Source organism: Phacochoerus africanus, chromosome 14 (genome assembly GCF_016906955.1).
Source record: "Phacochoerus africanus isolate WHEZ1 chromosome 14, ROS_Pafr_v1, whole genome shotgun sequence".
Lineage (NCBI taxonomy): Eukaryota > Metazoa > Chordata > Mammalia > Artiodactyla > Suidae > Phacochoerus > Phacochoerus africanus.
The window spans coordinates 26,860,964-26,880,528 of NC_062557.1; the positions used below are offsets into that span (position 1 = coordinate 26,860,964).

Below are 19,565 nucleotides of genomic sequence, written 5' to 3' on the forward strand. Positions count from 1 at the left end.
AGTCGTGGTTTCTTGGGTTCAGTTAGTACATAATTGCGGCAAAAATAAAACTGAAATAAGACCATCTCTGGAGATCAGACAGGGACTAAATCCAGAGTGTGAAGAAGAGAGTTACCCACGCCACCCTTTCTCTCCGGGTTGGGTGGCGTGTGGGCAGGCATGGCTGTTGTGCTGGATTCCCCACTCCAGGTTCAGCTGTTTACCAGCCGGGCAGCCACTTGATCTCTTTGCGCTTCAGTTTCCTTATCTAGAGAATGAGAGTTCACAATTCGCATCTGCATTTTTTTAGGACTAGCTTCGTGTGTATCCGAGAACCCCCGTCGCTGTGGTTTTAGGAAATGGGAGTTTGTTCTGCTGGGAGACAGCCAGTCTGGGGCTGGCGTGGTGCACCCTGCTGTTAGGCTCCAGGCTCTTCTGTCTTATTGCTCTGTGGTGCCCACACTCACCATGTGGTCCAAGAGACCCGTCATGTGCAGCACTCCAGCCAGCCGGAGAGAAAAAGAGAAGATGCACTTCCCTTTAAGGGCTCTTCTCAGAAGCTGCACACATGACCTCTCCTTAAATCCCATTGGCCAGGAGTTCCCGTCGTGGCGCAGTGGTTAGCGAATGTGACTAGGAACCATGAGGTTGCGGGTTCGATCCCTGGCCTCGCTCAGTAGGTTAAGGATCCGGCGTTGCCGTGAGCTGTGGTGTAGTTTGCAGACGCAGCTCGGATCCTGCGTTGCTGTGACTCTGGTGTAGGCCAGGTGGCTACAGCTCCGATTCGACCCCTAGCCTGGGAACCTCCATATGCCGCAGAAGCAGCCCTAGAAATGGCAAAAAAAAAAAACCCCAGAAAAACCCAACAAAAAAATCCCATTGGCCAGAACTTTACTCTTGGACCAGATCACCTGCTAGGGGGAAGCTTGGAAATGTAGTTTCTATTGCGTGTGGCCATGGACAGGTAAACATCCAAGGGTGTATTATTATTATTATTGTTATTATTATTATTACTATTTTCAGGGCTGCACCTGCAGCATAGGGAGGTTTCAGGCTAGGGGTCGAATCAGAGCTGGAGTTGTGGGCCTCTGCCACAGCTCATCTCATGGCAACACCGTATCCTTAACCCACTCAGTGAGGCCAGGGATTGAACCTGCATCCTCATGGATACTAGTTCGAACTCCACTGTTTTCAATTTGTTTTTTTTTCCCTGCACCCATGGGATGTGGACGTTCCCAGGCCAGGGATCGAACCCACACTACAGCAGCAACCCAAACCTCTGCAGTGACGATGCTGGAATCCTACTCCACTGCACTACCAGAGAATGCTGGGGTGGGGGGGGTATTACTAAGAGAGAAGAGACTACGGGGGTGAGGGGTGTCTCTGTCACAGCACTTATCAGAGCCACTGTGAAGATAAAGGAGATCATACACGGGCAATTGAACTGGATTTTTTTTCCTGGGGAGCGGGGGGGCACATAAATCAATCTGTTGATTTGTCAACTAGACATTCCAAGAGGTCACTGAAGGAGTTCTCTTGTGGCACAGCAAGTTAGGGATCTGGCATTGTCACTGTAGCGGCTCAGGTCGCGGGTTTGATGCCTGGCCACATGCCGTGGGTGAGGCCAAAAAAAATAAAAAAAATAAAAAGAGGCCACTGAAAACCATGGCCAATGTGCAGAAAATCACGTGCCAGACTAGACAGGACTCTGGGTCATTTTGAGAGAGGAGGGTCCCTGTTTTGAGGCAGAGCGCCCTACCCCCCCACCCCAATTTTAATGCTCTGTTGACAATGAAACCATTAAGTTGGCTGAGACCTGTACTTCTCTGCCTTCTGATCCAGATGCTGGGCTGCTGCTAAGATACTGGTTAGCCACGGAATGCAAAAAATGTATGTAGTTAGGATTCACCAGTTGAGAGCAAGAGAAACCCAACTCAGACTGGCTGACGTTTGTTTGTTTGATTTCAGATTCCACATATAAGTGAGACCATGCAATGTTAGTCTTTTCCGTGTCTGGCTTATTTCCCTTGAGCCTAATGCCCTTCAGTTTCATCCATGTTGTTGCAAATGGAGTTCGGCTTTTTTTTTTTTTCAAACTTGTTTAAGTGTATACACACACACACACACACACACATATATATATTTATTTATTTTTGCTTTTTACCCATGGTATATGGAAGTTCCCAGGCCCGGGGTCCAATCAGAGCTGCAGCTGCCTGCCTACACCACAGCCACAGCAACATAGGATCCAAGCCACCTCTGTGACCCATGCGACAGCTCACGGTAACATCAGATCCCCAATCCACTGAGTGAGGCTAAGGACAGAACCTGCATCCTTATGGATACTAGTCTGATTCGTTTCCACTGCACCACAACAGGAATTCCCCAAACTAGTTTAAATTTAAGGAGGGGACTTATTGACTCTTTTTTTTTTGTCTTTTTGCCTTTTCTAGGGCCACTCCTGCGGAATATGGAGGTTCCCAGGCTAGGGGCCGAATCGGAGCTGTAGCCACCAGCCACAGCCACAGGCACAGCAACGCGGGATCCGAGCCATGTCTGTAACCTACACCGCAGCTCAGGGCAACGCCCGATCCTTAACCCATTGAGCAAGGCCAGGGATCGAACATGCACTGAGCCACGACAGGAACTCCTGGCTTTCCTCTTAAGGCAGGTTTTCTCCACAAGCTTGCTCGTGCAACTCTCACTTTGGCAAATCCAAAGAAAAGAGCATATCTTTTTCCCAGTGGGCAAAAATGAATGCCCTCTACAGTATGTCTGAGGGAAGGATTTTGGTACACTGCCTCTCTTGAGGGTTGTCATGGTGACCACGGGGGAACTACCTCAGCAGTTCTTTAAGCTTGTCACGTGTGAGTGGCAGGGCTGTGTTCTGCCCTGGCACAGCCGAGGGGACCACCTGGCTTTGGTACAGCCCTCTGAGGAGATTGCCCAGGTAGGTAATTAGATAGCATCCTCTTGAGGATAACCATTGACCCAAGTCCTCAGATTCGAAGGTGGGGAAGCACAGGTATCTTAACTTGGATTCTCCTGAGAACAAGGACTTGGCTGCAGGTGGTTTGTTTGTCATCCTGGGAAGCGGGAGTGAGGGAGTGTGGAGCGGAGAGAGGAAGAGGGGTCAACATGAGTGTGTGCAGGCCACCAGGGTCCTGCCTCTAGGACTTGATGCCACCCAGATCTGTCCCACAGAAGGGGACACTTGTGGGAGTCCCTGGGCAAACAGAACCACAAGGAAGCCATCCCGGCAGCTGAAACCAGAGACGTGCTGAGGGACATGCCATGGGACACCAAAGGTGACCGCCACCTACCCGGCTGGTGGCACACCTGGGATGAAATACTCAGGCCCCCCAGCTCCAGCCCAGGGCTCACTTGCTCCCCACTGTGTGACCTGATGTCACCGAAGTCAGGAGAGCATCCCCGGCAGCCTGCACTGGGACCCACACTCCTGTGAGATGGGGTGTCTTCTCCCATTTGCAGGGAAACGCAGCTTTGCTCCCACGCTGTCCTGTGTACCTTGTTCTTCCTAGAACCTCCCTGACAGGCCATGGGTGGTTAATCCGTGAAAGCTACGCTTGGTCTTTTCAGCTCAGCAGCTGCAGGACAGAAGCATCAGGGTGGGTCTTTGGGGTCCTCCTCCTGGAGGAAGCCTGCCTGGAAGGCCCGGCTCCTGGAGCCCACCCCTCTGATGAGAATGGGGTCTGAGAGTTGCCACACTCCCACCCGGGCCTGGGTGGGAGCCCAGCAGCTGTCTCCTGGGGCAGGCAAGTGGGCACATGCGGCCTCGGCTGTGATCCTTGGACTGCTGGGCACCTTTTTGTGTGTGTGTGTGTCTTTTCTTGGGCCACGCCCTCGGCATATGGAGGTTCCCAGGCTAGGGGTCTAATCAGAGCTGTAGCCACCAGCCTATGCCAGAGCCACAGCCACGTGGGATCCGAGCCGCGTCTGCGACCTATACCACAACTCACGGCTGTGCCAGATCCTTAACCCATTGAGCAAGGCCAGGGATCGAACCTTTGTGGTTCCTAGTCAGATTCGGTAACCTCTGAGCCATGATGGGAACTCTTGTTTTTGCTTTAATAATTGATAGACTTCGGGAGTTCCCGTCCTGATTCAGTGGAAATAAATCTGACTAGCATCCATGAGAACACAGGTTCAGTCCCAGGCCTCGCTCAGTGGGTTAAGGATCCAGCGTTGCCATGAGCTGTGGCGTAGGTCACAGATGCAGCTCGGATCTGGCTTTGCCATGGCTGTGCTGTAGGCCAGCAGCTACAGCTCTGACTCAACTCATAGCCTCCATATGCCATAGGTGTGGCCCTAAAAAAAAAAAAAAACAAAAAAAACCCCACAAAAAAACGATAGACTCCGGACGGTTTTAATAATTAATAGGCACTTATCACATTATAGAATAACCAAGCAGATCTCACCTAGAGTTCTTTATACCCACACCCTCCCAGTCTGGCACAAGTTCCTTGACTATTAGCATCTGCACTGGTGTGGTACGTTTGTTACAATTAGTGAACATTTGTTGCAATTAGTACATTATTAGTGACTTCCGTCTATAATTTACACTAAAGTTTAGTCCTTGTGTTAAGACTATTCTATGGGTTTTGACATATACCCAGGGATCTCTTTACCAGGATGGAGCAGTGTCTAGGATAAAGCTGTTCCTGGCCCTCCCAGGCCACCTCTCTGCTTAGTCAAGGCAGAGTGACTGACCTCAGCTTGGCTTCTCGGGGTTTTGGCAACAAGGCTCCAGGCCACTGGTGTCGAGTGGAAACTGAGGACTAGGTTGGGGAAAGAAACTTCTCTCTGATTAAAGCCAAGGAGTCAGGAGTTCCCATCACGGCTCAGTGGTTACCAAATCCGACTAGGAACCATGAGGTTGCGGGTTCGATCCCTGGCCTTGCTCAGTGGGTTAAGGATCTGGCATTGCTGTGAGCTGTGGTGTAGGTCACAGACGTGGCTCGGATCCTGCATTGCTGTGGCTCTGGTGTAGGCTGGCGGCTACAGCTCTGATTAGACCCCTAGCCTGGGAACTTCCATATGCCTCAAGTGCAGCCCTAGAAAAGAAAAGAAAAGAAAAGAAAAGAAAAAAAAAAAAGGCAAGGAGTCAGGCTCCGGGTTTGGCTTTCTCAAGGGCACATCAGCTCCTAAATGGTGATTAGTGCCTGGGGATGGGGTGGTCAGACAGTTTCTGGAGTGTCCCAAACACGTGACTCAGCGGGGTGGGTCAGGCCTTTGGTGCCAGGAAGGTCTGGCCCAGGGCTGTTGAGCCTATAACCCCTCTCCCCACAGTTCTGGAGAGGTGGATCACACCTCCCCCCTGCCCATCGGAGGCCTCAGCTACATCCAGGGCAACACCAAATTGCGCCTTATTAACAAGACCGTGGGGTGGTGCCTGGATGCCACAGCACAGAGGCTCCCGGACAAAGAGGCCTTGGTTGTCTTCCACGAAAACATCAGGTTGACCTTTGCCCAGCTCAAGGAGCAGGTGGGTCCTGACTTTGAACCCTTGATGTGGACAAGTGCTGGTCCCCCAGGCTGCCCTGGCTGGGTGGGTGGAGCTTTGAGGGTGGTGGCAGGCTCTGGGGCGGGATGCTGGGTCTGCCTGAAAGCCCCAAGGGGTGTCAGGGGAAGAGGGCAGGGCTGAGGCAGAGGGTGCCTCCTGCCTCAGTCGTTCCTGGGGCCCCGTGTTTTGGGTTTTTTTTTGTCTTTTTAGAGCCGCAACTCAGCATATGGAGGTTCCCAGGCTAGGGGTCTCATTGGAGCTGTAGCCGTCAGCCTACGCCACAGCCACAGCCACGCGGGATCCGAGCCGCATCTTCGACCTACACCACAGCTCATGGCAACACCAGATCCTTAACCCACTGAGCGAGACCAGGGATTGAACCTGCATCCTCACGGATGCTAGTCAGATTCGTTTCCACTGAGCCATGATGGGTGTTCCCCTGGGGCCCTAGTTAACATGCATGGTCCCAAGGCACCTTCCAGATCTGCTGAGGCCTGGGAATCTGCCTGTCCCTTGTTCCCAGGTGATTCTGATGTGAACCCCTGGGCCAAAGGTTGAGGTGGGCATCACGGGCCCCTTTCTGCTCATCCACATCTCACCCCCTTGTGCCCTGTCTGTTTACACCAGGTGGACAAAGCTGCTGCTGGGCTCTTGAGTATCGGCCTCCGCAAGGGTGACCGGCTGGGCATGTGGGGACCCAACTCCTATGCATGGGTACTTATTCAGCTGGCCACAGCCCAGGCAGGCATCATTCTGGTGAGGAGGGCCTTGCCTGCACATCTGGGGGTGTGAGGGGGACTGGGGGGGATCATTCAGGACAGACCCCTGGATCCTTGGCCCCCAAATCACACCAATGCCTGGCTGGTATCAGACCAGCTAGTGCTTTTTCCTGAAGCCCACCAAGGAGGCCCAAGGTATGGGTTGCAGCCTCTGAGGGTGGAGGGCATCGAGAGGGACCACGTCTGCCCAGAACACGTGATGCACCCTTGCTGTCTCCACCAGGTGTCCGTGAACCCAGCCTACCAGGCTCGAGAGCTGGAGTATGCCCTCAAGAAGGTAAGTCTGTTCTTGGGGTGGGGGCGTTGGGGCCGGCTGGTGTCTGGCACAGGGGTCTTCCAGTTGTCACAGAGGGCTGGTGAGGTGGAGGCATGCCCAAATGGGTGACACCCAGGCTGTGCTTGGGTGGGAAGAGGGGGTGGCTGGTCCGACGGGCTAATGTGTGTGTTGGGGGTCGTGCGTGCGTGTGTTGTGGTGGTGATGGGGTGTGTGTTGGGGGGCGGTGCCTGTGTGTGTCAGGGAAGTATTGTGGGGGGGAGAGAGCAACCCTTAGGACTCCACCAGAACCCCAAGCGGGGGCTTCCTGCTGACTGTGGTGGTGGGGGGGCCCTTCTCTTCCACAGGTGGGCTGCAAAGCCCTCGTGTTCCCCAAGCAATTCAAGACCCAGCAGTACTACGACATCCTGAAGCAGATCTGTCCAGAGGTGGAGAAGGCCGAGCCAGGGGCCTTGAAGAGCCAGAGGTGGGGGTATCCCGGGTTGGGAGGGGTGCATCGTGCAGCCTTCCTCCCCCCTCCCCCACCCCCCAGGGATGAGGCTGGCATCTCTGCGGGCCCTCCCGCAGCCCTGACTCTCGCCATGCTGCCTACCCTAGGCTCCCGGACCTGACCATCGTCATCTCAGTGGACACCCCTCTGCCAGGGACCCTGCTTCTGGATGACGTGGTGGCAGCTGGCAATCAAGAGCAGCATCTGGCTCAGCTCCGGCACACTCAGAAGTTCCTGTCCTGCCATGACCCCATCAACATCCAGTTCACCTCGGTAGGGCAGAGGTCTCAGGTCCCAAGCCCAGGCTGGCACCCTCCCCCTCTGCGACCCAGTCACCCTCCCCTGAGAAGGAGGAGGCAGCAGAGATCGGGAGAGCAGACGCTCTTCTCCCTGGGCTGGACCTAGCTGTCCCCTCTGCCCTGGAAAACAGCAGCAACTGGTGTCCTTGTCACCTGCCCTCCCCTGGCCTTCGTCCCCAGCACAGGGACAGGTACATTGTGCCACCACAATTCAGAGCCCCTCATTTAACAGATGGGGAAACTGAGGCCCAAAGAGGGCATCTGCTGGTGGGCCTCAGAGTTCTCTGCCTCTCTGGCATGAGGGTAGACCGTGTCTTCCACATCTCTGGATCCTAACCCCTGGCACGTGGCAAACCTTCATGAGGACGTACGGAACGAAAGAATGGGTCTGGGCCAAGGTCCCAGTCTTCCGATTCCCAGTGCACTGCTCTTGCATGCCGTGGCCTGGGGGTGGGGGGGAGGAGATGGGACAAAAGGAGCCAAGCCATCACCTGCTTCTCTTGGCAGGGGACAACCGGCAGTCCCAAGGGGGCCACGCTCTCCCACTACAACATCGTCAACAACTCCAACATGATAGGGGAGCGCCTGCAACTGTCACAGAAGGTGAGGGGGTGCCGGCCCAGCCAGGGCTTCCTGGCACCCTGCAGGGGCGGGCCGCCTGCTGGGCTCCCCCCTGCTGGCTAGAGGAACTGGCTTCCAGAGCTTCCGGCCCCACAGTAGACCCAGCCTCCTGCCTCCATCTCCAGATGGCAGAGAAGTCAAGGATGGTCCTGCCCACCCCCCTGTACCACTGCCTGGGTTCCGTGGGGGGCACAATGGTGAGCTTGATGCATGGGGTCACCCTCATCCTGTCCTCTCCGGTCTTTGATGGCAAGAAGGTGCTGGAGGCCATTAGCAGAGAGAGGTGAGCATCAGTGGGCAGCTACCTGGGGGCAGAGGAGACCCGTCTGGTTCTTCACTCCTGGGCCCCAATCCCGTTCTCAGACGTCTCCTCCCTCCAACTGGGAGACATGGAAATGGGGTAGCGGGGGACTCCCAGAGGAGAACCAGTTCTTCCCTCCAAGGAGCTTCACCTGCCCGTTCCCCAGAGTTGGAGTCTCAGCCCTAGCCGTAGGGTCAGGGTGGGGTGGGTCCGAAGGGGCTGTTCCCTTCTACTTCCGAACCTGATTCTGAGACGACCCCCTCCTTATACAGAGGCTCCTTCCTGTATGGCACCCCTACCATGTTCGTGGACATTCTGAACCAACCGGACTTCTCCAGTTACGACATCTCAGCCATTTGTGGAGGTGGGATCGGGCCAGGGGGGGCCAGGCCAGGACTGGCCCAGTGAACTGCATTTGAGCCCAATCATTCATTTCGAGGGCACGGAGGCCACTGTGGAAACATGGGTGGGAGGGAGGCCAATCAGTGTCCCTAGATACCAGCCCAAGGCCACCTGCCAGGTCCAGGGTCCGGGGAGAGAAGGGAATGTTATTTCCCCTAAAGGGCCATGGGTGAAGAGGGGGTCCACTGGGCCTGGAGAAGGTGGGAGCTGTGTCAGCTCTTTCTCTGATCCAGGTGTTATTGCCGGGTCACCCGTACCCCCAGAGCTGATCCGCGCCATCATCAACAAGATGAACATGAAGGAGCTGGTGGTGAGTGGAGGCAGGGCTGGGGGTTGAGGGCAGGCTGGGGCTGCATGAGAACAGACTGATGGGAGCGGGGAGGAGGCCAGGAAGGTCTCCAAGGAAGGCCCTTTGGCTGGCCATCATTCCAGAAAGCGGATGTGAGAAAATACAGTCTGACCTCATCAGTGGCTGGCAAGTCACAGAGATAGGTGACGGGGGAGTAAATATCATACATACATAAATTTATATTTATAGACATCTGGGGGAAAAATATGCAGCCTGGGAGGGTATGTGGCAAAGCACCGGTGTCCTGCTAGAGTGTCCTGGCAGGGGGTGGGGGGGCGCTGGCACAGTTGGGGGCAGGCCCTTAAGACCCTTCCTGGAAGCAAGGGGGGGAACAAGGATCTGATGTTTGTTTCCAAGTGGCAGGGAAAGGGGAGAAGAGAGGAAGATTCTGGAAGGGTAGCCATCCTGATGGCTAAGGACTTGGGAGTCTCAGCAACAGCTTCTCTGAGAGAAGCCATGGCAGTGGGGCCAGGCATGATGGAGCTCTCACTGTCAGGTGGAGCTGGGCTCGTGCTGGGGTGCCTGAGTCCCCCCTGCCAGGACGTGTCTAGGTGGGGACAGCTCTGTGCATCAGCAGGGGCTGTGGGGAGAAGGTGGGGGTCGGAGGTGGGAGGGTCAGTAGTTTCTCCGGCAGAAGGCAGAGGCCAGTCACCAGGACCGGCTGGGTCAGGACCTGCGGTGAGGCAAGGATTGGTGTCAGGACTCCAACCACCCAGACGAAGTTTGCAGAGTGGGAGCCCTGGACAGTACCATCGCCCCCTCAGAGGGGAGCCCCAACCCTCCCCTCCTCTCCCTGCAAAATGGAGGGTCTGCCTGCCCTTCCTTGGTGGGGACGGGCCGTCCTGGGACACCCTCCTCACTTCCAGAAGCTCCAGAGAGGGCATGGGGGACCTGCCCACCCGGCCCCACCTGTTTAATGGCGACCGGCTTTCTTGGACCTCTTAGTGGGGAACTTGCAGCCGCGGAGGGCATCCGTGTCCCGAATGTGCTGGCCCCTGAACTTGGCGGGTGATGCGCAAGTGGCATCAGGGCGGGAGGTCTTGGCTTCCAGCCACCTGGAGAGACAGAGAGTTGCTGGGGTTGGGGAAGAGAGGTAAGAGGACCAGAGGGAGGAGCGTCAGCCATGGGGGCTAGGATTGCCTTGGCTTTCGGGCAGTCTGGAACTGTCACCTTCATTTTACAAACGGGAGGAGTCCCCATCGTGGCTCAGTGGTTACCGAATCCGACTAGGAACCATGAGGTTGCGGGCTCGATCCCTGGCCTTGCTCAGTGGGTTAAGGGTCCGGCGTTGCCGAGAACTGTGGTGTAGGTTGCAGATGCGGCTCAGGTCCCGAGTTGCTGTGGCTCTGGCATAGGCCGGTGGCTACAGCTCCGATCGGACCCCTAGCCTGGGAACCTCCATATGCCATGGGAGCAGCCCAAGAAATGGCAAAAAGACAAAAAACAACAACAACAAAAAAAAAACCACAAAACAAATGGGAAACTCCCAGGGTCCCGCACTTCTTAGGCAGCAGATCCAGGATGTGCGCCCAGGATGCCTTAGTGCAGGGCCAGTGTGTCTCCACTCCATCACGTGAGGGCGGATTCTGGGGGGGGACATGGGGGTGGCTCTCACCTCCGAAGTCCCCGAAGCTGGCAGGTACACTTCCAGGGGTTGTTGGTAAGGGTAAGGGTCTCCAGGTTGTCAAAGGGGAAGTTGGAGGGCAGCTGGCTCAGGCGGTTGTTCTCCAGATGGACGTGTTTCAGCGTGGTCACGCCCAGGAAGGCACCGTCAGAGAACTAGAGAGTGAAGTGGGCATGAGCTAAGCCCCCCAGCCCCAGGGGTCTGCCTCTCCCAGCTCTGTGGTCCCCGAGGGGTAGGTCCTTCCCTGGACTCCTCAGTGGCAGCTTGAGAAGTTTCACAGTGTGACTCAGTTGTCTCAGATCCAATCCATACAATGACCTTTTGAGATAGGTGGTATTATTTCCAATATGTAGATTGGAGAGGGGGGGGAGGGGGGAGGGTTAAGTCCCTTGCCCAGAGTGGCACTAGGGAGTAAACAGTAGCTGCAGAACCACACCCAGCTCCTCTTCCCCTGGCACCGTGCTCCCTGCACAAACACTGGGACTGGGGAGGCAGCCAGAGTTTGGTCCCAGAGGCGCAAGCTGGTACACAGTGAAGTTGGTCAGTGTTTGGTGGGATGGGCCGTGGGCCCAGGCTCCCCACAGCCCCCAGGGCCCTGGGATGTCCCCCAGCTCTGTCCTCACGGCTCCCTCACCGTCCGCCAGACACTATTTGTAGAGCCACCTCGGTGGAGCCTTTGGCCAGGTTGGCTGACTCCAGAGGAAACATTCTATTGGTGCCCACATCTTGGCCCAGACGTCACAGTTCCTGCCTCCCCTCCCCGCCCCAAATGAGCCCCTGCCGCCCTGTTCTACATCCCACTGAAAGGCCAGTGTGGCAGTGGTGGGCCACAGAGGACTCTGATTTCTGCTGGGGAGTGGCTGGGGCTAAAGAAGGGCAGGCTCAGGCAGGCACCGTCCACCCAGACAAAGGCTGGTTGCCATCCAGGTACCATGCTGCTCTCATCTCCGTGCCTGCGGCCCAGGGAGAGATGTGGAGTTCCCTGCTAATCAGACTGCTCTGATGACCATCTCCCGCACCTAGTCCTTCCTTGGGACTGGCAAATCCCTCTGGTATAGGACAGGGACCAGGGCAAGGTGCGGGAGGTGGTCATCAGAGCGAACGCCACCCTGAGCCAAGGCAGCCCCACCTGGCCAGGGAATCACAGGGGAGGAAGGACTGAGCAAGGAAGGATGCAGCCAAGTGATGGGTCTGGTGACCAGGGTGGGCAAAGGGCCGTGAGTGTCCTGGGGCACAGTGAGGCCCAGCCCACCTTCCCTAAGGGGAGACACCTGGGGTCCTGGTGCCAAAGGTTGGCAACGATGAGTGGCTCTTGCTTTTGCCCCTTCACAGAGCCCCTGGGTGCCGTGCCTGCAACCTGGGGCCTGCCCCTGGTCCCCACTCGGCTGAGATGGACCTGGGAATGCAGTGGCGTGTGTGTGTGTGTGTGTGTGTGTGTGTGTGTGTGTGTGTGTGGACTGGGGGGTGGGGGGCATCTCTGGGAGGCCTTCCTCAGCTATGTGCTCCCCCCTCACTCCCCAGCCCCCCACCCCACCTTAGCACACATGCACTCTCCCCACCAGGAACAGGGTCTCTTTGTGGGCCTGAGGTGCCCAGCTCCTCTGGAAGGCTCCTCAATAAACAAACCTTCCTTTATGGGGTGGGAGGTTTGCTGGAGACTGGGGGCGGGGTGGAGGTGGGGGACACAGCAAGGACGGGTGGAAGGCCCCAAAGGAAGAGGTGGCTGCTGTGCAAGGAGTTTGGGAGCCCTGGATATCCCTCCTTGGGGCCTACTGGTGGGGCCAGGGCAGCCCGGCTGTTTTTAAGTAGGAATCCTAGGAGGGCCGTGCCAGAGACTAGGGACTAGGGGCAGCAGGGCAGGATTTGGGGCAGGCACGGGACAAGATGAGGGACAGAGGTGGCAGAGCTCCTCACCTTGGAGTTAGCCACAGGAAGAGGCAATTTTAGGGAAGAGGGGACGGTGCCCAGCTGTGGCCCTGGATCCCCGGGCCTCCTGGCAGTGAAGAAGGAGCCAGGGCAGAGCTCTGCAGCCAGGAGCTCACCTTCTCCAGGTTGGTGTTGTCCAGCCAGAGGGTCTCCAGGTATCTGCCGAAAGACTGGAAGGCATGGTCTGGGATGCTTTTCAGGGGGTTGTGGGACAGCTTCAGCTCCTCCACTACCCGCAGCTTGCTCAGAGCAGCCGAGGGGTAGCTGGATAGCTGGTTCCTATCCAGGTAGAACTTGGCGAGGTTCTCCACGTCGTCCAGAGCGCCGGGCTGCAGGGAACTGAGTGAGTTTTCCGACAGGTAGAGCCAGCGCAGGTCCTTGGCGCCCTGGAAGGCGCCTGCGCGCAGCTCGCGGATCTTGTTGTTGTTGAGCTGCAGGATGAAAAGGTTGACCAGCGGGGAGAGTAGCCCTCGGGGCAGCTCGGTCACCTTGTTGTGGTCCAGGTAGAGGTAGGTGAGCTCGGTCAGGTCGTCGAAGGCGCCCGCGCGCAGCACGCGGATGTCGTTGTGGGATAGGTACAGGTAGATGAGCTGCTTGAGGCCGCGGAAGGCGCCGGAGGCCACCTCGCGGATCTGGCAGTGCTGCAGGTGCAGCGAGACGAGGTTCGGCATGGCCCGAAACGAGTTGGCAGCCAGCACTGGGAAGTTGTTGCGCTGTAGGTTGAGCAGCTTGGTCTTCTCTGACACTTTGGGGATCTTCTGCAGCCCCACCTTGTCGCAGATGACGTGCTGCAGGTCGCCGTGGCAGTGGCAGTTCTGGGGGCAGGCGGCCAGCGCCGGCAGCAGGCCGGCCAGGAGGCCGAGGCTGAGCAAGAGCATCTGGCGGGCCATGGCTGGGACGCCAGGGGCCGGGGCTGGGGGCGGCTGCAAGTCCTCGGCGCTCGGTCTCCCGCCCTATTTATACGGTGGCCCTGACCGCAGCCGGCAGCCGGAGCCAGCTCCTACGTGGAGCCGCGAGGGCACCGGGTTAACTCCCTCCCGCCCGGAGCTGCGCCCCTGCCCTCGACGGGGAGGGGCCCTCTCACCCTGGGGACCGTGCGCGGCTGGACCCAGGTCCCCGAACCTCAGTCCCCAGCCCGGCCCCCACTATCTCCCTGCCCTCGGATCTCGCTCCCTCCCAGCCCTGACCTCCTTTCCCCCTGCTTTCCTGGTGGGGGCAGTAATGGGTGTGTCCAGGGCCCCCGAGTTTACACCGCAGAGAGGGAGGCGGTCCCTGAACTTATTTGTTTGCTCAAGTCTGAGCCTCCACGCCTCCCCCCCATACACGCTCGGCCGCGTGCCCTGGACCCAGCGAGGGAGGAAGTGGGGCCGGACGGCCGGACGCGAGTCTCGCCGCGGTCGCCGGCCGGCGGCGCTTTAATGGGGCTCTTGTGCGGCGCCGGCGGAGCGTGAGAGCCGCTCTGGCATCGGGCTCCCCCTTCCGGCTGCACCCGCAGCCAACCCTCAGGAGGCTGGAGAGGTTGGAGGTCCGATGGCTCCTCTCTCCCAGGCGCTCCCCCACCTCCCCCGCCCCCCGCCCTCCCCTTCTCCCTGGGCTCGCGTTTCCGTCCCCGGCACCCCCATGCCCCTTTGCCACGGGTGAAGGTAATCAGAAGAGTGGGACCTGGGGGTGAGGGGAGTGACCCGCAGGGCTGGGCAAACACACCAGAAGGCCACAGCCGCACCATCTTTCCCTGTCCTTAATCTCCCTAGAATGTCCCCATCTCTTCATCCCCACCCCTCGGCGGTCAGGAACCGCCCCCCTCCCCGGGGGAGGTGGGGGGCTCTCTCAGGAAGGCGGCCAGGGTGGCGCCAAGGTGTACTTGGCAGAAGCCACACCTGGGCAGTGGCCCCAGGACTGTGAGGGTGGGTGAGGGGGCTGGGTCCTGGCTACAAAGGACCAGCCCTTGGACAGCTTGGGTTTCCTGACCCCAGGTCCTGTGGGCAGCCCTGCCCCAGCTGACCAGATCTCTGTGTCCACTTGTCCCGCCACGGTGTCCAGATTCTTGTGGAAAGGGGAGGGGAGGGCAGGCAGTGTCTCAGCTCTGGCCTCAAAGCAAGCTCTGAGCTGACCGGTAGGGGTTCTTGTCTGTTTTGGGGGGTGAGGGGAGGAGCCGGACCTCAGATCTTGCCAGACCCCAGCTGTGCCTGAGTCATGCCCCCTGACACAGAAGAAATTTGGAACGGGGTGAGGCCGAAGGACGAACAAAGGTCTGGTGTCTTTGCTGGCTGGAAGGGACCAAGAAGAGAGGGTAGCCGGCCCCTCTCCTTTCACCCAGCACTCAGGTGGGGAGACCTGCCTCTCTCCTAAGCTCCTTTCACGCGTTGGGGGTCACAGTCGGCCCAGAACACTGCCTGGTGTTCAGGCTTCTCCAAGGCTGGCTTCTGGTTTTCTGTGGCTCAGGACGTTCCAACCACTAGAAGGGGGGGAGTGGGGGGAGGGTGTGTGCCACTGGCTTTTTAAATCCTTGCTTTGGCTGTATTTTTATTTTGATGAAAATAAATGTACAGGAAACTTTCCAGAACTTGGGGTGGGGGGAGGCGCACCTATCCCAAGGCTAGGCACTTGTACCAGGAGTCTGGTGGGTGGGTGGGTTGTGTTTATAGCTCCCAGGTGGGCCAGGGGAGGCTGGCTTTCTCATCAAGTTTTCAGACCCTTCAGCTTGGAAGGGAGGGCCAGGGGATGTTACAGCCTGAATTCAGGAAGCGGGTGCTAAGACGCCTTGGGGCTGGGGCACTGGTGCTGCTGGGAGCCACAGGCTAAAGCGTATGGCTGCTCCAGGGAACTGTGGAGACTGGGCGCCCTGCCTGGAAGCCAGTAGCCTCCCTGCTCTCAGTTTTATTTCAGACCTCGGGACTCTGCTCGTTGAGCTAGTTTGGGCTCCATCCCAGAGGTCAGGTTTGCCTCCTGACCTCTGACCTCTGACCTCTGACCTCTACCGACTATGCCACTTGTCCCACCGTTCAACCACTGCCTTCTTTCCCCCGAGTTCCTCCCCATTTCCCCAGGGAGGCTTCTCCATCTTGCCGCCATCCCTTTGCTCCCTTCCAAATACCCTTTCTGGACCCTCTAGGTGGCTTATGGAACCACAGAAAATAGTCCTGTCACTTTCATGAACTTTCCCGAGGACACCATGGAGCAGAAGGCAGAAAGTGTGGGCAGAGTTATGCCTCACACCGAGGTGAGCCCAGGCCCCACCTCCCACCATGTGGCTGCGGGGGGGGCACCCTTTGGGACGCGTTTTTTTCCATCAGAGCTCACTCAGGATGCTGAGAGCACCCCCAGCAGCAGGGGCTTCCCGGGGCCTGGCCTGGGGCTTCTCTGTGGGCTGAGGCCTTGAGTGGGGAAGAGCTGGAACAGTGGCCAGGAGCAGCCGCCAGCCGAACTCCACAGCCTCCCTTCCTGTCTGAGGTGTGTTTTTGCCAAGCCAACTGTCTGTTTCGGGGCAGCCAGAACAGCCTCAAAGAGGAGCCACAGCACAGAGATTTTTCCTACACAGCTCTTTCTCTCCCATAGCCCTCCCCCCACCCCAACCTTAGGCAGCGGTCCTCTTTTTGCTTGGTGTAAACAGTTTCCCAGGCAGCTTGTCCCTCTGGGGGTTCCTTGTACCTTGAAGGCTGACCCTGAGTACCTTTCCCTTCCAAATTGCCAGCGTCCAACACTGGTGCTTTATGCCAGCCCTGTACCTGGTTTCCCCTCCCCCCTTGTGCCCTTGCCCCTCTGGGGGTCACTGCCAATGTGCTTCCCCTGGGGCCAGCCACCATCCTATTTCAGAAATCTCGGAGTTCCCGTCGTGGCGCAGTGGTTAACGAATCTGACTAGGAACCACGAGGTTGTGGGTTCGATCCCTGGCCTTGCTCAGTGGGTTAAGGATCCAGCGTTGCCATGAGCTGTGGTGTAGGTTGCAGATGAGGCTCTGATCCCGTGTTGCTATGGCTCTGGCATAGGCCGGCGGCTACAGCTCCTATTCGACCCCCTAGCCTGGGAACTTCCGTATGCCATGGGAAGCGGCCCCAGAAAAGGCAAAAATACAAAAAAAAAAGAAAAAAAGGAAAAAAGAAATCTCCTTCCCTCCTCCCTGAAGTGAGTGTGCAGTGACACTAATCCCCTTCTATGTGCCTGACAACCTCACAAGGATGCTCACCAGTGCAGAGTGCAGGTCTCTCCATTTCGCACATGCAGACATGAGGCACTCAGGCTAAGCTTTCCTTGCACGTTGGCTGTGGCTCATTTCTCGCCGAGGCATTCGGGGTCTGCATCTCTGCCACCTCTCCTGTTCACGTGGCCCTGCTGTGCCCCCCTCCTCTGGCTTCATTATTTGCTGTTTAGTGGGAAGTAAGAAGAGGCTTGCTTTTCTTCTGCAGTTTATCATTCTTTAGCTAGCCTGGCCCTCTGCTGGCCTCCTTCTCTGAGCATCTCCTGGTCTGGGCCCCACCTTCCTGCCCAGCTCAGGTGTCCACCTGGTGACTGACCTATTCTGGTTTCGTCTCCCTTCCCTGGATTGGGATGGGCAGAGCCAGGGGGCCTCCTTACCAGGGGGAAGGAAGGCAAAGCTTCACTCCTCGCCCCCCCATTCCTGAGGGCTCCCCATCCTGAAGCGAGAGGGTGGGAGGCCCCGGTCTGAAGCTGCCTGCTCCCAGGCCCAGATCATGAATGTGGAGACGAGGACACTGGCAGAGCTGAACACACCTGGAGAGCTGTGTATCCGGGGCTACTGCGTCATGCAGGGCTACTGGGGTGATCCTCAGAAGACGGACGAAGTAATCGGACAGGACAAGTGGTATCGGACAGGGTGAGTAGGGCAGGACCAAGAGGGGAGGCTGGGAGTCCCCAGGCGAGTTGGGAACATTGAACCAGAACAAGGAGAACACGTGTGTCAAGATGGCCCTTGAACATCTTGGAGGCTTAATTTTCAAAATGTGTAAAATGGAGTTCCCGTCGTGGCGCAGTGGTTAACGAATTCGGCTAGGAACCATGAGGTTGCAGGTTTGATCCCTGGCCTTGCTCAGTGGGTTAAGGATCCGGCGTTGCCATGAGCTGTGATGTAGGTCACAGATGTGGCTCGGGTCCAGCGCTGCTGTGGCTCTGGTGTAGGCCGGCAGCTACACCTCCGATTCGACCCCTAGCCTGGGGACCTCCATATGCTGCGGGAGCGGCCCAAGAAATGGCAAAAAGACAAAAAACAAAAAAAACCCCAAAACAAACAAACAAAAAAAACGTGTAAAATGAAGAGGATCGTATTCTCTGAATAGAGCTCCCGGAGGGACCAGATGCAGCACAGGAGAGAGCGCCTAGGACAGTACTTGCAAAATCCGAGCCAAGCATCAGTCACTTATTTACTAAGTCAGCAAATTCTAATTATGCACCTGCCACAGGCCAGCACTATGCTGGTCCAGCAGAAAGCAGGCTGGGAAAGATCTTGCTCTTACTTCCCACATGTCTGGTGGAGGGAGACAGATACAAATGAGATCATTTCAGACATTAATGCACATCACAAAGAAAACAAAACAGGGTCCCAGGAGAGAAAGCGGCAGTGGTGGGGAGGGGAACTCCTCTTTATTGGGTGATCAGAGAAGGCTTCTCTAAGGTAGAAACATCTGAATGAGAAGAAAGGAGCCAGCCATGAAAAAAACATATGTATAGGCAGGAGAGAGAGCAGATATGCTAGAGGTATTGGTTTCCTTGTTTGGGGCTGCCTCCTCCATTAGACTATACGATCCAGGGAATGTCTTGTTCATTCTGTGGTCCCCCAGTGTCTAGAGCAGTGCAGGACCCGTAGCAGGTGCGCAGTGACTATTTGCTGAATGAGTGAAACGAGCAAGCCGGATGAGGCAGAGGTGAGAGCAGCTCCTGGGCTTTCCTTGCAGAGACATCGCTGTGATGGACGAGCAGGGCTTCTGTAAGATCGTGGGTCGCGCCAAGGATATGATCATCCGAGGCGGTGAGAACATCTACCCTGCGGAGCTGGAGGACTTCTTTCACACTCACCCACAGGTGCAGGATGTGCAGGTGAGACACCCAGCCCTGAGGAGCTCAGGCGAGACCCCCAGGGGCAGGGGGCATGGATGGGGATGCGGATGGGGATGTCTGCCGCTGTCTCTGACCCTGGAAGGTGGTGGGAGTGAAGGACAACCGGATGGGGGAGGAAATCTGTGCCTGCATTCGGCTCAAGAAGGGGGAGAAGACCACGGCGGAGGAGATCAAGGCTTTCTGCAAAGGGAAGGTGGGGGCCTCATCCCCGCATTCCCCCCACCCCCGCTCCATCCCCTGCAAGCCGATGTTGCCCGGTTCTCCGACACCCTCTTCCCTGCCCACCAGTCATCCCACGGTTCCCTCCTCCCCAGCCTGGAACCCCACCCAGCCTCATGCTTGATCTCCCTCTGGTCTGCAGATCTCCCACTTTAAGATTCCTCGGTACATCGTGTTTGTGACAGACTACCCCCTCACCGTCTCGGGAAAGGTGTGGAAGGTGGAAGGGCTCAGGGTGGGGGAGTGGAGTGGGGCAGGGGAGAGCCTGGGGCCCCCAGGGCCAGCAGAGGTTCAGGCAGCCCTGCCTATTCGTCCCTGAGGGACAGGCTGGCATCTGTTGCGAGGCTGGCCGTAGGATCACCAACTAGTCGGCTCATCCTGGTGTGCCCCAGACCCTTTCCTGGCTTTAGCTGGAGAACGTCTGAGGGCCCAGGCAAACCCTCTGGGCTTGGGCACCCTGGCTGGCAGAGGCCCACACCTGGTTCTCCCTTCTCTCTCTTCTAGGTCCAGAAATTCAAACTTCGAGAGCAGATGGAACAACATCTAAACCTGTGAATAAGAGAGGGGGGCGCGGTCCTCCCAGGCCCTCCCTGCCCTTTTCCCACATCCCCCCTCTTGTCCCTGTGATCCTGGCATAAAGAGCTTCTCTGTTTATTCTGGCGTGCTCTCTTGGCAGCTTCTAGGGGATGGAGAAGGGAAGAGACCCAAG

The 19,565-nt window shown here is 57.4% G+C and overlaps 2 protein-coding genes across 3 annotated transcripts in view; one reads left to right on the forward strand and one right to left on the reverse strand.

The window, feature by feature from the left end:
- Positions 1 to 19,510, forward strand: part of ACSF2 (acyl-CoA synthetase family member 2) — a 37,683-nt gene extending 18,173 nt beyond the window's left edge. Inside the window, exons 2-16 of one of the 2 annotated variants that reach the window (XM_047756853.1) lie at positions 5,290 to 5,485; positions 6,131 to 6,259; positions 6,506 to 6,559; positions 6,904 to 7,022; positions 7,154 to 7,319; positions 7,853 to 7,948; positions 8,092 to 8,249; positions 8,540 to 8,631; positions 8,903 to 8,979; positions 15,681 to 15,788; positions 17,248 to 17,399; positions 18,475 to 18,616; positions 18,720 to 18,830; positions 18,999 to 19,067; positions 19,361 to 19,510. In XM_047756853.1, the coding sequence (XP_047612809.1) occupies positions 5,290 to 5,485; positions 6,131 to 6,259; positions 6,506 to 6,559; positions 6,904 to 7,022; positions 7,154 to 7,319; positions 7,853 to 7,948; positions 8,092 to 8,249; positions 8,540 to 8,631; positions 8,903 to 8,979; positions 15,681 to 15,788; positions 17,248 to 17,399; positions 18,475 to 18,616; positions 18,720 to 18,830; positions 18,999 to 19,067; positions 19,361 to 19,411 (1,720 nt within the window). In that variant the 3' untranslated portion in view covers positions 19,412 to 19,510. The remainder of the gene's footprint in view (positions 1 to 5,289; positions 5,486 to 6,130; positions 6,260 to 6,505; positions 6,560 to 6,903; positions 7,023 to 7,153; positions 7,320 to 7,852; positions 7,949 to 8,091; positions 8,250 to 8,539; positions 8,632 to 8,902; positions 8,980 to 15,680; positions 15,789 to 17,247; positions 17,400 to 18,474; positions 18,617 to 18,719; positions 18,831 to 18,998; positions 19,068 to 19,360) is intronic. The other variant, XM_047756854.1, reaches the window with a different exon arrangement.
- CHAD (chondroadherin) lies at positions 9,178 to 13,798 on the reverse strand. Its single transcript, XM_047756855.1, has 4 exons — positions 12,685 to 13,798; positions 10,634 to 10,797; positions 9,928 to 10,073; positions 9,178 to 9,691 (listed from the first exon to the last, which is right to left on the reverse strand). The coding sequence occupies exons 1-3, from the start codon at positions 13,456 to 13,458 to the stop codon at positions 9,932 to 9,934; spliced, it is 1,080 nt and encodes a 359-aa protein (XP_047612811.1). The 5' UTR covers positions 13,459 to 13,798; the 3' UTR covers positions 9,178 to 9,691; positions 9,928 to 9,931.
- Positions 19,511 to 19,565: the final 55 nt, after the last annotated feature.